The sequence below is a fragment of the Podarcis vaucheri genome, assembly GCF_965113315.1.
Source record: "Podarcis vaucheri genome assembly, chromosome: 2".
Classification (NCBI taxonomy): Eukaryota; Metazoa; Chordata; class Lepidosauria; order Squamata; family Lacertidae; genus Podarcis; species Podarcis vaucheri.
The window spans coordinates 46274801-46292977 of NC_138760.1; the positions used below are offsets into that span (position 1 = coordinate 46274801).

At 44.6% G+C, this 18177-nt stretch overlaps 1 protein-coding gene across 7 annotated transcripts in view; it reads left to right on the forward strand.

The window, feature by feature from the left end:
• The window catches only part of SHISA6 (shisa family member 6), a 261331-nt gene that overhangs the window by 229397 nt on the left and 13757 nt on the right, over positions 1–18177 (forward strand). For 5 of the 7 annotated variants that reach the window (XM_082213843.1, XM_082213844.1, XM_082213847.1 and 2 more), the window contains exon 5: positions 5484–5546. The exons of the other annotated variants lie outside the window; for them this stretch is intronic. In XM_082213843.1, coding sequence (XP_082069969.1) covers positions 5484–5546 — 63 coding nt within the window. The remainder of the gene's footprint in view (positions 1–5483; positions 5547–18177) is intronic. 7 annotated transcript variants of the gene reach the window in all.

The following is an 18177-nucleotide window of genomic DNA, read 5'->3' on the forward strand; positions in this document are numbered from 1 at the left end:
AACCCGCAAAGAAGCAGAAGAATCTGCCCTCTCTCTCTCTCTCCAAATACTTTATTGCTATTAGCACTCTTCGCTATTAGTGCTCTTGAGCAGTGTTTCCCAACCTTTTTTGGGCAAAGGCACACTTGTTTCATGAAAAAAATCTCAAGGCACACCGCCATTACAGCCCCGTGACGTCAGCGCGCAGCGTCACGCCGGGAGGGACATGAATTGCTAGCAAATTACATAATCACCTCCTTGAGGGCTGGCTCATCTTCTCCGAAGGCAGAACCCCATTAATTAACAGCACAGACTCACACCATAGCCAAGACGAGGGGGGAAAACCTCAGTCATGCACAGTCATGCACATGTGGGGGCTAAATGAGGACGAAGACCGGGCAGAGAGCAGGGTTCAAATCACCCCACCTGGCCAGGACAATCCCTGGGTGCTCCCTTGGGCCACTCGCCTGACCCACCTCGCAGGGCTGTTGTTGCGAGGATAACACGGGGAGAACCACACGCGCCCCCGGGAGCTCCTTGGAGGAGAAAGCGGGCGATGAATGCAATGCACGAAATATATGAGAGGCGACCAGGTTTTGCAGGTGAGGGGCCCCCGCCAGCCTCCGCTTCCAACACCCGGCGCAACGACGCCGAAGTTTCACCCCGGGCTCAGCTCGGGGAGCAGCGCTGCTCCCCCCCGGCTCCCCTTCGCCCTCCCGGCTCTCTCTCCCGCCCACTGGGGACCCCCCTCACCTGCCAAGTCCGGAGCGCCGGTGGAAGTTGCATGCATGCATGCAGGGCGCCACGTTGCCATTGCATTGCACTGCACTCCATGCAATGCCTGCACGCATGCATTGCCTTGCACGCCCGCCAAGGGGTCTCCCCGCGGTCCGATGCGTCCCCTCCGGCGCGGATGCAGCATTGCAAAAATAAACACAACACCCCCGACGCAGCCCTACCTGGGGGGCAGCCTCCGCCTCCGCCGCTCCGCCTCCGCGGGGATCCCCGGGCTCCATCCTGCCGCCCGATCTCCGCGGGGGCGCAGGCAGGCTGCGCGGGGTCTGCGCGGAAGAGCCCCTGCCCGCCCGCCCGCCGCCGCCGCGCTCATTCCATGGCCGAGAGAAGAGCGCTTCAAACAAAACGCCCGGCCCGCCAGGCCATGCTGGGAAACGTAGTTTGCGCACCTTGCGCGGGCGCGGAGCCCAAGGGCGAGGGGACTACGGATCCTGGCAGCCCCGCGCCGGGGACGGAGGGGGAGAGGCCGGGTGCAGGGATGGAGGGACGGGTGGGCGAGCGAGTGAGTGAGTGGCAGCCGCCAAGCCTTGGCCGAGAGCCAGGAAGGGCCTCCCCGGAGGAGGAGGAGGGAGGCGCAGAGCGGGAGGGAGGGAGGGAACCCCAGGGGTCATCTAGTGACGGCGCCCCAATCGAAAATTTGACTTTTTTTAAAAAAAAAAAATTTCACATTTTTTAATTTTTCCCGCGGCACACCAGGCAACATCTTGCGGCACACTAGTGTGCCACGGAACAGTGGTTGGGAAACACTGCTCTTGAGCATTGCCTGCAAAAGTGCTGCAGAGGGGTCAGCTGTGCAACAAGAATGCAGAAAGCATGGGCAGCAGGAGAATAGCTGGAAGTCAGGCTAATTTAAGGGAAAGAAACTATTTAAGCAGCTGCAGTTTCATGAACTAAATTAGAGGGGGGTCACAGTGGATGGCCTTGAAGAGATCTCCTGAACTTGTAAATAACAGGAATCTTTTTTTCTTTAAGCATCATGATAGGAATCTAATTTTGCTCATCATATTCATTCATATATATATATATATATATATATTTTAAAGGAATTCCCAGAGGAACTAAAGCCACTGCACAGCAAGCATGTGAGGTTCCTATGAGCTTCTGCAGATGGAACAAAATTGCTATTGCTTATTTTATACCTTTCTTGCAGGAAACATAAGATGGCATACAAATGGCTCTCATTTCCAAGCATCTTACTTCCAAGCAGCAGCCAGACCCAGACTTGGCTTAGCTGCTTCAAGTTTGCTACGTTTTGTGCCTCCAGACCATGTTCTGCTGCAGCAGTGGCACTGTACTGGCATTGCAAGTAGACTCACTGCAAGTAGACACGGGATGTTGCCCTGAGCAGAGTAGCTGATTGGTATAATATGCCGGTCACAGCCAGCATCACCAAATGTGGCATTGCAGTGTTTTGCAAAGCATAGAAGCAGTCAGGGCTGGGTAGGACCTGCAGCAAATTCATTTAAAAAAACACTGACCACCACAGAGCCAGTGACAAGAGAACAGCTTTCCGCAATGAATACATGGAAGTACTTGTATACCAGGACGTTGCAAAGGACAGGACAGCATAGCAAGAGGGGCTTGACTCATCCTAGGCTAGAGGCAGATTCCAGAAGGGGCGACTTTCATTTTTGCCTCCAGTTTCCATCTCTGAGTACCAATGAGCTCCAGCTGAGAATAGGAGGAGTTGTTGCTTTTCTTTGATGTGCCAAAATATCTAAGGCCATCACTGGCCCCACCTGTCCAGTACAGTACAACTAGCTGCATCAGCACAAGGAAAACCTGTTACTTTTGTTCCTAAGAACAGTGAAATTGGGATGTGATTAATCAGAAATGCCAGGTGGTATTTTACTTAAGACGCATAAGAGTGTTTCTTCTTCCTATCCCTAGAACATTATCACTTTATAAAACATATTTACGACCTTTACTGCAGATCAGACCCCACACTTCCAAATCCCAGGCCAAATCCCTCTGACAAACATCCTTTGCAGGGTCAGGCAAGTTATATGTGATACACCTGTCCTGGGAGTTTGTTATTCATGCTTTAAAAAACAAAAATTAACTCAAACTTCCTTTTCTGTTTCCAGTGAAAAAGCATGGACAGTGGGATATGTAGATCTGTAAACACTAGGTGTCATCACCATGGAGGAAATTGGGAGCCCCCCTTCTATTTCTGACAGAACATGAGAAGGACAAATTGCTCACCTTTCTCCTTCTCCCCCCCCCAAAAAAAACCAGCTTCTTTGACGCTCCCCCCCCCCCAGTCAACTGAATTTTGTTTTTCACACATCCTGTGTTCAGTCACAACTTGAGAAACTGAAGTGCTACAGGCAAATAAAAAAAATCAGTTCATATCTAACTGGCACTGTAGTCAACAGGAAATTCTTAATCTTTAGGGAGTCTCGTTTTATTTCTCTTTTAACAGGTGGTGGATGCACTTCAGTGGGGAAATAAGAATATTTGTGTGCGTTATCTTGGTTTATCTTAACAGTGGAACCTTAGTACTGAAGGTTTGCTTCTAACTATATCCTCTTTACCTTTTATCCATGACTTGATATATAAGTGTACATATATTTAGTCAGCATCTGCCTCCAAGATAGCATCTGAAATGTGCTAAGCTATCTGGCTCACCAGCATTAAAATATTTCCCTTGGGCAATTTAATCCTGCCTGGAACCAAGAAATCAGCATACAGTATTAAGAGTAGAGTTTGAGACTCTGCAGTCAGATAATGCAATCAGTGGCAGTGATTTGGCCCAAGTGAGGGCACTCGCTTAGCCACAGCTTGTCTGCAAACTTATGCAGATACAGTATAAGATAAGGAGGAAGAGTAGCTGCCTTCCTCATATTCTATCTTGTATTCTAGCAGGTAAGAAAGTTTGCATATAGTTTGCTTGAAATAATGCCATATGCAGTTCTTCCATATTGTGTTACATCAGGGTTTGCACTTACCAGTTAGTTAACCACAGGCTACTGTTACCTCATAACCAGCACTGACCTGAACACTACATTAGGAAAATCTTTCTGACAGAGCAGTTCAACAGTGGAAGGAACTACCTCAGAAGTTGGTGAACTCTCTTTCGTTGGAGGTTTTTAAACAGAGGTTGGATGGCCACCTGGCAGGAATTCTCCAGCTGCAATTAATAGATGGCCTTTGGGTTCCCTTCCAATTCTACAGTTCTATGATTCTACCATTCTACCAGCCCAGGGAGCCAAGGAGGTGACATGTGGGAGAGAGAGAATAATTTTCAACATCTACAAGGGGTGGATTGTAATGCAGGAAGGGGAAGTGTTAGAATCTCCTTTCCATGACCACCACAATCAGGATCTTCACAACTGCTTTAAGAATGAAATCATACTGGAACTTTCACCCGTCTCCCATGAAACATTTCGTTTGGTTCTCATGGTCTTGTGAAAATCCAGCACCCTTTGTCCTTCATTATCAATGTAATGTCTGAGAGGTTTGTGGAATCAGGGAGGTGGTGCGGTAGTCTCTTTGTGGGTGTCTTTTCCTGTGGTTGTTCTATATCTATGTTGTGATACTGTGCTCCAGGCAGGTGTGGGCCTGGTGTCTTCTTAAACTGTATTGTAAGGAAAGCAACTCATTGTCAGAGCTTAGGACAGGGGTTGAGACTCAGCTGAACCCAGGAGTACTCCCAGAGCAGGCCGTCTTCACACCACCCAGATGCTTGCAGATATCTTTGTAACACGGAGTTGGTCTGCCAATGGGCCTGGTACTTGAAGCTAGCTCCCTGTAGAGCACATCCTTGAAGCAATACCACCCAAATGGCAGGTATAAAATTTAACTGGTAGCTTGGAGAAAATTACACAATCCTACCTGGTAAGCCACTGCCACTAACCACGTGCAACTATATAATTTAAAGCAGCTTCTCTGAGATGCTCGTAACATGTCCACCACAGGCACTTTGTCCCTAAAAATAATGAGTTCTCGCAATCAAATCATAGCCTAAGGCTGCGTAGATGCACTGCCTTTAAAGCACAACTGAAGCACATTTTCCTCCTCAAATAATTCTGTAACCTATCTCCCACAGGGTTAAAAACTCCCAGGAACCCGTAACAAACTTACAGTGCCCAGAATTCTTTGCGGGGAGGAATGTGCTTTAAAGATGTAGTGTGTGCTATGCACCCCAGATCATGTAAGGCAGCTGCTCACATCTAGGTTTCCTCTTTAAAATGCCCATGGTCAATATGTGGATATCAGGGGTGGGACTAGTCCAGGCTTGTGATGGGAAAAGTAAAGTCCTAATCCTTCTTACAATTAAGCAGCATATCAATTTTATTAAATGAATGTGTTAATGGCCTACAGAGATATAATACGTGAATATGGCTTATGAATGTCTGCAGTGTGGGCACGTAGAAGCTAAAGACTGTTCAAAAGCAGAGGCTGCCTTCTGCTGAAATCTGTGTCATGGTTTGCTTATGCTTTCGATGTGCTTCTTATTTTGCTGAATATCCCATTTGTGGCCTCAGCACAATGGGTGATGTTATTCATTAACTTGTTTCTCTTGCAACTGAAATTTTAAGAGAATAACATGAAAGACACTTCCGCTTTGTTAAGCATTTTCTTCTCCTTAATCGTGTAGAGATTTCCCATGAATAATGTGAGCTATAATTATTACCTGCAGGTTGGCAGAGCCTTGGCGAGCTGTTCCTAAAAAGGAATCTTATTCTTTTTCCATTGAATTTCAGATGACCAAGAGCAAAATTATAACCACCTGATATTAGGCACTACAAACCAGACACCTTCCAATGGTAAGATAATAAACAAGAGAAGATCAAAGTTACTGGTGCTGTAACTTTACTCTTTCTACTGGCATGGAAGCCAAACAAATATCAATAGAGTATTTCATGAGCTGGACTCTCGCATGAAAAATATTTATTCTATTGATCATATTGTATTTGGGCCATATTGCTTAACAATGGTCCAGTCTCTCTTATGCAGAAAGGAGAGCATTGTGCTATGTTTCCTGATGTCTAGAAACACAAATGCCTCTCTTTCTTCCTCAGTTGCTGTTCTCGAAGATTGCTATGATTTGTAGTGTCTTGGGCATCAAAAGATGCACAGCAAGAGCAAAACCTGCTTGCCCAGATAGGAAAGAAATTTGCTTTGAAGCCATATAATCCACACATGCCAGTGCTCTGCTGATGTTTCAGCGCTCATCATCAATTGTGTTCTTTTACTTTATTTGCAGCTTTTACAACATAATCAAAGACAATTTCATTGCTGGCAGCCAGCTGCTTGCGACACAGAGCCTAGAGGTGGGCGGACAGCTTAGCTGCCTCTGCACAGTAGCCATGCTGTCACAAATACACATACACATCAGTTGTGCATGTTGTTCTTTTAACAAGGTCACCATTCCTTTTCTTTCCAATATTTGGCTGTGCATGCTTTCTGACTCCAGAATGCCAAGTCCTCCCAGTACTTCACTTCCAGGTAACAGTTGTGACCAGCAAACCCAGATGCAGTAAGTTGCCATAGTAATTGTGTGGGTTAATAAATAAAAAAAAGCAAAAAGCAAATTGCATGTGTGGGACCTCCAATCTGGATGGGAGCCAGAGCAGGGTGCACAGCATTAAAGCCCCCTTACCCCGTGCCGGGGTCCCAATCTGCATCAGACCGCCTGTATTTCCATTTTCCTTCTAAAAGCAACACATGCTTTTGTTAATTGCACCAGGGTTGGCATGTCTAGTTTGGCCCTTAGTTGACTTCTTATATAAGGAGGGTCAAGAGATTATTTTTGTTTAATTCTGCTTTTCTAACATAAAGAGCTCAAATCTCTTGAGTCTTTGTATTTTCTTTCCTCTGATGTTTCCTATACAATGCAAGATTGCTTCTCTACCTTGGACCTCTCTCACCGCCAGTTCATTTCATCCAGTCTTCACCTGGTTGCCCACTGAGCTTTTGCAGCTTATTGCTCTTAGGTTTCCTGTGGTGTCTGTTTATAGAGATGGAATGGTGTTTTTGACTATTTCCAACAAATAAAGAATAAAATCATCTACAAAGTCAGAGCACATATCCCCAGACATTTCTGTTGGCTCCCAGGCAATTTTGTTTTCCTTCACTTCAACAGCATATCAAGCACTCTCTGCCAAAATATTTTGGCCTCAGTTTGCCTGTTACCTGCACCTAGTAGTTCTCTCCCTTGATTATTTGGCATGTCCCCCCCCCCCGGTCTTTTGCCACCTTTTCCTTGGTGCCACAAGAGTCACTTTTGCCTTTGCATGATTTAGGTCTGCAAAAGCACTAATATGCAGTTGTCAATATTAGCTTTTCAGCTTTGTGCAAATACCGCATGAAGACATCTCTATATATTGTTTTCTAGGCATGGCGCCTCCAAGTTGTTCTTTCCCTAGGGCTGTCATTTATAAACTAGCTTTGCCACTGCATCGTTCCTAGTGAAGAACTCTTGCATACATGAAAGCTGTGCTGCATTTTAAACTGAGGCCTCCATAGCACAATCACTTGCGAGAACAAACAGCCTTGAAAAGGTTACCTTGGCACTCTGCTAAATTATCTATTTTATTGCTCAGTGTTGGCAATTGTCGTTCAACAACTAAAATAACAAGTCCTTCTCACTAACACACTAACCCCAATTTTTGTCCTTTCCATTAACCTCAACAAGAGAAGAAATGCCAGCCATAAAATGGTTACGTTATGTCTCTCAGCAAGGCCAAATATTTATGCTATATCAGAAGTAAATTTGGACAAGAGAAAAGCTAAGTTTAAGCATCCTTTTTTTAAAAAAAAGAAGTCAGGTTCAAAAAGACACCTTCCATTGTTGCACCAACACAGAACAGAGGAAATGTAATAAATAAGTGCAAGGATGGGTCAGACACAGAGAAGGTAGTTTTTGCAGCCGATAATCCACAGTGAGGAATAAAGATTCTGTTCAAAGTTGGCATGTTAACCATGGCACCTGCTCAATGGACAGCAGTGGCTTATGGGGCAGGAAAAAGGCAGAAGTTAGTGGCATCCCCACCACAGTAGTGAGCCAATCAGAACAAGGATGAGATGGGGTAAGTGGCAGCAAGTCAGGAGAACTGTAGATTGCCGGCAGAGGTCTGTAGGTACACTCACACACCAGTGACACCCTAGAAGTCCCCTGATCTCACCACCTCACCCCATCCTTGTCCTGATGAGTGTAACACTACTGTCTCCAAGATGATGCTGTTGCCTACACACACACACACACACACACACACACACACTCATGAGTCACTGCCGACATTGGACCATGCAGTGGACCAAGTTTAGACCATCTCAGATTCCAATTAGGTTCGGGTTTTTCCATGCCCATGCATCACTTTAAAACACAGCTTAAACAAAATTTGTCCAAATTCCTAGTCTTCCATTCATGTTTCAAATGTGAAATTTTATTCCAGAATTCAAAATACAACGCCATTTATAAAAGATTGTTAAATATCAACTGTTTTATATCAGACATTGAAATAAAATATAATCAGATTCAGGGTGACCTTGGCCCAGTCTCTATGTCTCAGCCTACTTCACAGGATTATGTAAGAATTAAATGGGTGAAAGACAACCATGCTTCTTGCTACCTTGATTTCCTTGCAGAAAAGCTAGGATATACATGTTCAACAATTATTCAGATAGTTTTATGTAAACCACAGTTTTAAACAGAGATGCTGAGGTGAGATGCTGTAGGTGAGCATCTCAGTTTAGCGGGGAAGATACCAGGTGAGTTGTGTGCCTACTCAATTTGCTGATCAGGTGCTGGTCTCTGTTGATGGGCAGATTCAGGGCTACTGCTCTTCCTTAATGGTTCCTTATCTGTTAACCAGACGTGGACTGGACAGACCTTCAAATGGAGGACACCTTCAAATAAGAGCCCTGTCCTCTGGCACCCCTTTCAAAATAGAGGACTATCTTTGAAGGAGGTTCTGCATCCTTGACCCAAACTGTATGGAGGCTGCGAACAGTGTCTAAAAGAAGACTGCAAGAGTGAGGCCAGGAAGCTCCCACTGAAGCAACCAACGTAAAGACCAGTATTCTGAAGTGTGACAGAACTGGTATCACAATGTACTTTTGCTGCATTGTGATGCATTTGCACTCAGGATTTAGAACCTTTGTTCAAACTATTTCCTTCTCATGAGCTAGTAGTCTAGTGTTTTTGTTCATTCCTTCTAGTGCGTCATGACAGCCTGTGGAATTTTTGTTTGCTTGCAAATAATGCATTCATTTGGATTACCCTTCCTACAGGCCATAGTTCATGATGAGATTTTTGTATTGATGAGTGTTTGCTGTAGGTGAGCAAGTGAGGCATCATCGTACAAACATATTGAATCTAGGTTGTAAGATTAAGATTTCAGGCATGTCCCCACAATCTGAGGATGGTGGGGCAACTGAGTCATATAGCGTGGGCTCAGGTAGTGATTGGTTCAACTAAGGCAGGTTTTTCCAGCACAACAACACCTGTTAGTATGCAGGGAGCATTCTATCTGCTCAAGTCAAACCCTATTGCAAATATTCGCATGAGCTAAAACCGAAAGGGAAGTCAAACAGAAATGGGTTCTTTGGGGCCTTTCTGTGAATACCCTCCCTATAACTTGTTTGTCTCCACAACCACAAATCAGTCTCTGAATAGATTCATAGCAAGATCTAGTAAAGGTAAAGGGACCCCTGACGGTTAAGTCCAGTCGCAGACAACTCTGGGGTTGCGGCGCTCATCTCGCTTTACTGGCCGAGGGAGCCAGCATTTGTCCGCAGACAGCTTCCAGGTCATGTGGCTGGCATGACTAAACTGCTTCTGGCAAACCAGAGCAGCACATGGAAACGCTGTTTACCTTCCTGCTGGAGTGGTACCTATTTATCTACTTTCACTTTGAAGTGCTTTTGAACTGCTAGGTTGGCTGGGAGCTCACGCCGTCACGGGGATTTGAACCACTGACCTTCTGATCGGCAAGCCCTAGGAAATGCACAGCAGAATACCATGCCATTTCAGGAAAACCATTTGGAGCACTGCTTTGAATAGTTCACTAAGGTCAGATCCACACACTGTAATGGTCAAAGAAAATAATGTTAGAGACTATCCAGAAACAGACACCAAACAATACAGAAAAATCATATTGGCCTTATCTAGAAATCAATGATTTCTTAATAAATTTTGTTGCTGTTGTTTATTACCCACCCTCCACCTTTAAATACATCAAAAGTTGTTTAAAGTAAGTTCCAATCATAAAAATAGGATTGCTGCTAAAAATATGCATGTTGAATTCAGCATATGAGGAAACTACATAATGGAGATACTAGATGCATATGCATCTGTATTATATGGGAAGTTGATCAGAAGCTTGAAGAGCTTCTACAGAGAAGATAAATCATGTTACCATAGCATCCCATCTTCCAGCTCAGCCATCAGTAGCCCCAACCTGAGGCTCCTAACAGACTAATGTACACCAACCTAAATTATGACAGACTCCTGGAGTTAGGAGGAAAAGAAGAAGAAGAAGAAGAAGAAGAAGAAGAAGAAGAAGAAGAAGAAGAAGAAGGCCCTATTCATCTGTTTGGGTTTCCCCAGCCACTCTGGGCAGCTTCCAACACAAATAACTTTGTAAATCTGTTAGAGCAGTGGTTCCCAATTAGGGGTCTGGGGACCCCTGGGGGTTCGCGGAACACACCCCAGCGGTCCGTGGCACCATCCCCTGCCAGTGACCTACTTATCTTGTTAATTGCACAGTGAAAGCCACAATGATGATACATGGATCACCCAGCCTCTACTTGAGACCAGGGCCTGCTTGCTGGCAGGGGATAAACTTGTGAAAGAGTTGCTAGATGGCAAATGAGCTGGGATGAAGCTAAAACCTCTGATACAGTTTCTTGGGGTTCTTGCAATTGGAAGGGGGAGAGAGAGAGAGAGAGAGAGAGAGAGAGAGAGAGGCTTGCACCATGGGGTGGATTCACGTGTTTATAATTTTTAAAAATGTAAGGGATCCCTTCCCCTTGCTCTCTACTTTTTTCACTGAAAAGAACTAAATATGGGACCCCATATTTTCTTCAAAAAATTGCTTTGCCATAGAGTTATCAGCATTTTCAAAAAATAGGGGGTCCGTGGCTTGGCTTTTGAAAAATACGGGGTCCTCAGTAATTAGTTAATTGGGAACCACTCTGTTAGAACATCATGGTCTCCCAGATTTTACAAATCCTCTGCTGTTTAGAAGGTTGCTTGAAAGACTTCTGCTTACGTACCTTCTTCACCTTTACTGCTGTACTCAACTGCTTAAGAAGATCTTCATACAGAAATGCAGTCTTACTAGGTTCGAAGTGATGGAGAAGCCTATCTTTAGCCCTGCAGTCTAATGTGAAGAAATACCTAGCGGTAATCAGCAACCGTGTTCCAGAACTCTTGCACTGTTGAACATTATCCCACGGAAGGTGAAAATGTGGACCAATCTCTCCACACCCCATCCAACAATACTGACTATAATTTGGGTATATTAGGTGAAGCTTTGCAGGGGTAATATACCACCTACTGAGAACTTTGCACTGTGCTTTCTTTATTTGTGTGTTTGATTGATAAGGTTGCAAAAGAGGTTCAGATACAATGCCAATCATCTGCTTCCAAAGAATCACTTAAGTCATTCTCTGTGTCTGCACATAAGATGGGTTGTCATCCCAAAACGGTTTGCTGAGCACTGGATTTTATAAGGACTGATATGAAAAAGTTTATATTTAATTATGATGCCCTTGATTTAAACGGGTTTTAACCAATTGCTCAAGCTGATTAATTAGTTAATGTTTGGTGGACTTCTATTATAATTTAGCCTAAAGACCAGTTTCCATTCAAAAAGGCAACGTGGTACACTTTGCCACAATGCTTTGCAAATAACTATGAGGCTACTGTGGATCCTGGCAGGATTTGTGTGTGCGCACACAGGCATAAGAAGAAGCCTTAACTGTACAAGCCTATATATACATGCTTATTTGGCAGCTCCCAGGTAAGTGAGCCAGTCTTAGCCTGGAATGGTGGGGAACCTGTGGCCTTCCAGTTGTTGTTGGACTCCAACTTCCAGCAGCCAGTATGCCCAGTGGTCAGACATGATGGGAGTCATGGCCTAGCAGCACCTGGATGGCCACAGGAGGGCCTGGTGCTAAAGGAAGTAGACCACGTGCTCCCAGAGCATTTCTGCTATGCCTGGAAATAGAAAAAAGCAGTGAGAACGTCTTTAGGCAGTACTCATAATCCAACGCTTCAAGCAGGTCCTCCAGCTCTTACATAGGACGAGAGAAGTCTGACTGCTGAGATTTGATTGCACTCAATTTTGTTTGAATGTCTGATGAGAGATGATTGTTAATTAACAAGGGATTGTATTTAATCTGTTCTATGCAGCTGCTGTTACCCTAATTATAATTAGGTCATCCTGGTTTGATCCTGCCTGCCAAGGGGCGAGTGTTTGTGGAAGCAGGAGCAATCACCTGAGGCAGCGCACTTAGCTTCTGAGAGAGAAGCAGCAGCAGCACACTTTCAAAAGATGCATGAGGCCAAAGGGGGCATGACAGCAGGCTTGTGACTCTGCAGACATAGTGGTGGTGTGTGCTTGAGTGAAAATTAACATTTCATTTAAGACAAAGCTGTTGAGAGTACAAATGATCTCCTAAGCATTTATCAGAGACAAATACAGTGGTGCCTCGCAAGACGAAATTAATTCGTTCCACAAGTTTTGTCGTCTAGCGAATTTTTCGTCTTGCGATGCACGGTTTCCCATAGAAAACAAAGTCGCGAAAAGTTTTCATCTTGCAAAGCAAGCCCATAGGGAAATTCGTCTTGCGAGGCAAATCGAAAACGGAAAAACCTTTCGTCTAGCGAGTTTTTTGTCTTGCGAGGCATTCGTCTTGCGAGGTACCACTGTATCAAAGAAAACTGTCTACATTTGCTAGGAGGAGTGTTTGAATGAACAGATATGTGAATTGTTACTCCAATGGGAGTAACGGTAAGAAGCAAACATACTTTTGCTGCTACTCCTTGCAATGCCTTTTTCTCTGTTTCAACTTATGCCAACAAAGTAGTGTGCCATGGATGTGTGGTGTGGCAGAGCCATGGTGTTCTCCTCCTGACACAGAGGCACTGGGGCACGGAGGCAGACAAGGGGAGGTTGTGAGATTGGGGCTGTGCAAATATCATTGCCCCCACCTCTTGCCTCTTGCCCCAGCACCATTCAGGTATGTTTCAGTGGTGTCACTGTCAGGAGGACTGATCTGCAGCTCTGCCCCACCACACTAGCTGCTACTGCCAACGTTGGTTTAGTGTAATGTGCACACACGTTGATTGGAATCCCATGTTCCCACCCTTCGCTCTTCCCCTTACATGACTGCAAGGAGGATATCAGAACATATTTCCACAGTTTATCTTGAAACCAAAAGAGCCCCTCCCTCAGTATCAACCACCCTGGGTCTTATAATGGGCATAGGAGACCTTGTTGGGGGTGCCACCACTGCGAACTGCCTGGTTGGTGTTGACTTGTGACAAGGGCCTCCTCAGTAGTGGAACGTTCTCCCTGGTGAGGTGCATCTCTCTCCCTCATTGTTAACATTCAGACAGAACGAGAGAAAAAATTGCTGTTTACCAAGGCATTTGATTGCTGCATTATACTGTTCCTGGCAATGTTGAAATTCAATTGTGAGGATATTTGATTGTTCTAATTTCTTTTTGAAATATATACCGTATTATTGTATTGCTTTTCTGTTTTGTAGCTTTCTGCCCCAGGGATCCTTTGGGATAGAAGTTTAATTAATAAATAAATTAGTCAAAAGCCCTAAACTGTGCTTAATCTTAACTATGGCATAGGACAACATGTCTATTTCAAACATTACAGTTTGAAATTAGTTTGTTTCCATAATAAGCTATAGTTAAGCCGTAACTACAGTTTGTCCATGTTTGTGTTGATGCAAAATACAGGAGAATTCCTGGATGCCAAGATCCAAGTTTGGGCCAAAGTACTCCTTGGTGAGAGAACCCCAGCAGATATTTAAAGTCAGAAAATATGCAGCAAAGTAAATCATGGAAGTATAGGCCTTTAAAACATGCCCTTCTAAGAGTTTCCAAAATGTCCCCTTTAAAAGTTTCTTTCCAAAGTTTCCTTCATACCTCAGCGTTTCATTTTTTCATTTTCATTTCACTTTTAATATGTATACCGCCTTTCTATTTTCCTATATGCAAGGCAGTTTAGAAGCTGAAGAAACAACAAAATGTACACCTTTTAACAATCTAATCCAATGCAAAAGTTGTAATAAAAACATAACTTTAAAATAAGCAACTTATATCAAATAAAGTAATATTCAACAATCCATTAGAATACAGAATATTAAACATCAGCAAATAAAAATTAAACAGAAATTCAATAATTACAATAATTTCTAAACTATAATCAATAATAACAACGGCCGCTCACAGTGCATAAATTAACACAATACAAATCGAGAAGCAAAGACACACAACTTTTAAAATTATTATTATTATTTTAATATCCCTGAACTCCTCTCCCAACTGTTTCTGGTGTTCCTAAAGTCATGGTCTGGAAAAGGCTCCTGGGCCTGGAGGGTGGGGCAAGGCAGGTGGGAAAAGCCATTGCCTGATGGGCAGCAGGAAGTCCCTCCCCTCACAGGCCTTCCTCTACAGCTCCCTTATGAAGGCTCCTGGGCCTGGAGGGTGGGGCAAGGCAGGTGGGAAAAGCCATTGCCTGATGGGCAGCAGGAAGTCCCTCCCCTCACAGGCCTTCCTCTACAGCTCCCTTATGAAGGCTCCTGGGCCTGGAGGGTGGGGCAAGGCAGGTGGGGGAAAGCCATTGCCTGATGGGCAGCAGGAAGTCCCTCCCCTCACAGGCCTTCCTCTACAGCTCCCTTATGAAGGCTCCTGGGCCTGGAGGGTGGGGCAAGGCAGGTGGGGAAAGCCATTGCCTGATGGGCAGCAGGAAGTCCCTCCCCTCACAGGCCTTCCTCTACAGCTCCCTTATGAAGGCTCCTGGGCCTGGAGGGTGGGGCAAGGCAGGTGGGGAAAGCCATTGCCTGATGGGCAGCAGGAAGTCCCTCCCCTCACAGGCCTTCCTCTACAGCTCCCTTATGAAGGCTCCTGGGCCTGGAGGGTGGGGCAAGGCAGGTGGGGAAAGCCATTGCCTGATGGGCAGCAGGAAGTCCCTCCCCTCACAGGCCTTCCTCTACAGCTCCCTTATGAAGGCTCCTGGGCCTGGAGGGTGGGGCAAGGCAGGTGGGGGAAAGCTATTGCCTGATGGGCAGCAGCTAGTCTCTCTCCCCTCAGCGTTTCCAGCATTGGAAAAGACCACACACTTGGTAAGTTGAAAAAGGTTTGTCTTACAAACTCTCCGAAGGTCAGATTCACGTGCTTCAGGAAAGTTGCACAAGCAAGTAAAACTTGGCTTAGTTACAAAATGGTAAAAGTTCTAGGAACTCAAGAGCAGCTGGTGAGAACCACCTGCTCAATCCTCTTCACATGCTGAATTTCTCTGGTAGAGTGGAGGATACAATAGCTTTGGTTTCCTATTGCCTCCCAAGGTAAAGGGAAGTGACACTTTGGACATAACAATAAACTGGTTAGTTTAAAAATGCAAGTTAAAGTTTCCACTCTCGTCCTCACAGCCATACCAGAGAAGGGGAAGGTTGTTGGGAGCTGTTAAGTCCAGGCATGTTAAGGAAAAAGGCAGGGAACTGACTGTTTGTTTTTTTCATATGGAAGAGTATTCAGACTTCTATCTCCTCCCCCAAATGCATATGGTAATCGTTCCAGTGGAATAACTGTCTAACTGCAGTATTAGAAGTATTTCAATTTAGGTCCTTCCCAGAAGGTAAGAAAACGATTCCTCATTTCATAACATGCCCTGCAGCAATTTGTTACAAATGTGCCTGTTTTTGTTTAAGATGCCATTTGCTTAGAAATGCTTGAAAATCAGTAGCGTCAAAGGAAGTGTACAGTATATCTCATGCCTCTGCAAGCAGTTATGAAAGGAAATGACAAAATTGCATGATTTCTAATTTACAGTGAATGAATAAAAGAAGCAGAGCATTTCCCCCTGAAATGTTCAGGTGGTACTGAAAAAATCAAAGGGAAAGAAATGCCTCACCAAACCCATGCAAATTTATATAGCAGTTTCTCTTTAGAAGTTTCTATAATACTTCAGTTGCTGGTGAAGCTGAACTCTCACATTAGAGACTTCTATCAAGTAATCCTGCCTACATACTAAATTTGGCATTTCAGTGCCTGCGAGGGTGAGGGAACCTGAAGTGTGATGATTCATGTCACACATTTTTGTTTACTGGACATTATGGGGGAGAGCAAGGAGAAAGATGTGCTATTGGATTGGCCACCTTCCACTAAATTACATTTTTTGACATGGTAGAATCACCACCAAGTGATTCGTGCTGGGCATCATTTTCATGTGGTAAATAAATCCCATGGATTGGCTGTGCTTTCAGAATAAATGTTTGTTGAGGGCAAATGGCACTTCATCATGCAAATTTTAACACACTGTTCAGAATGCAAGATCTGGGCTGTAGAAGAACATGTGTTCCATTTGTTTCCTTTTTGTATGTGTGCAAGGAGAGCAAAGGTATTGTTACAGATTTATAGATGCTAGAATTTAATTAAGATTTATGGATGTCAAAGCTAATTTCCTTGGAGGAACTAACCAGACTCAAGTGTGCATTTGGGCTAGTAAGGTGTGTGATAGACCCACTGATAAGCCTCTAATATTAGCACATATAAAAGCTAATTAAATAGGCACACTTCCTGGGTTGTGTATTGGACTTCGTAATCCTAGCCAAATCAACAAGTGTTGAGGAAGTCAGGCAAACTTCTTTGTGAGGTGACCACCTGGGAGGATTAACCAATATGAGTTCAAAGCATCAAAGGAAATAGGTGTTAGAATGCAAATAAAAAATTTAAAAAATTGAATCCTCCCTCTGTAGATAAAGGGGCTTAGGGTTTTTTTAAAGGAGGTTTTATTAAATATTCTTGGGTTACAAAAGTACATACATAATCTCTGTTTACAGATCGTAAAGTCCTTTCTACAGATCAGTTATATTTGATGTGAGACTTTAATGTTGTAGTCAGTAGAAGGTTGGGGGAGAAGAGAGGTGGGGAGGGAGAGCGTGGGAAAGAGGGGGGGATTAGTAAACTTTCATTCTCTTACATAATGTCTGTGCAAGGTTTTTGTGTCAGTGTCACATGGGTAGGCTCTCTTTCTATTCATTTATTAGTTTTCATTGGCGGTGAGAGAGATTGGGGGCCCAGGGCATGGTTAGTTGCCTTCAGTTGGCTGCAGTGAGTTTTGTTTGCATGTGCGAGGGGGGGTCAAGTTATCCACATTGATTTGTGTGCTGTCAGTGGGTTCTCATTGATGTCTTGTTGGGCTGTGTGTAATAAAGGAAGGTGTGGGGAGTTATGTAACCAGGAAGCAGAGAGGAGCAGTTGAGCTGAGATGTGCCCTGCAGAGCACGAGAGGCTGCGGAGAAAGGATGTTGATGCTGTTACTATGGAGTAAGCTAGCGCATTTTGGGGTGCTGTGAACTCCCTCCATTGTAGGCTCCAGTTTGTATATAAAGCCATGTATCATAATGACACTATAGCCTCCATTGTGCCTAATTTTCCAACTCCTGGGTGAGCACCTGGAATTTTTGAAGTTTTGTGCACTGTTTGGCATAGATTGGGGTGGCATGTAACAGTATATTGGGGAAAACTTCTCCAACATCTTGAAACTGTCTGAACTGGATCTCATCACTAGCCACTTTTTCATATACAGTGGTACCTTGTTTGTCAAACTTAAGCTGTTCCGGCAGTCTGTTTGACCTCCAAGGGAATCTGCTCACCAACCAACTGTTCCATCATGAGTCCCTTTCATCTAACCTAGGGATGGGGAAGGTGTGGCCTTCCACATGCTGCTGGACTACAAATCCCAGCAACCCTCATTTTTGGCTGTGCTGATGGGAGTTGAAGTCCAACAACAGTTGGAAGGCCACAGCTTTCCCATAGCACAGGCATAGGCAAACTCAGTCCTGCAGATGTTTTGTGACTACAACTCCCATCATCCCTGAACACTGGTCCTGTTAGCTAGGGATGATAGGAGTTATAGTCCCAAAACATCTGAAGGGCCGAGTTTGCCTATGCCTGCCATAGCACCTCTTAACCCTTAGCCAAGTTCCTGGGCTTGACAGGTGCAGTGCAGACCACTGAGCGATGCAACACTTCTTCCAACTTGCACATGTCCAGAGATATAGGGGCAGGTCCTTTTTCTCCATTCTGCAAGGCTATAGCTTTGAACTGTAAAAGCAATGGGCTGTTGCCCTGGTCAGGGCAACCTCTGCTTGAACCAGCTGATTGGTGAAGGTGTTGGCTCTTCCTGAAGTGCATTGCCCTTC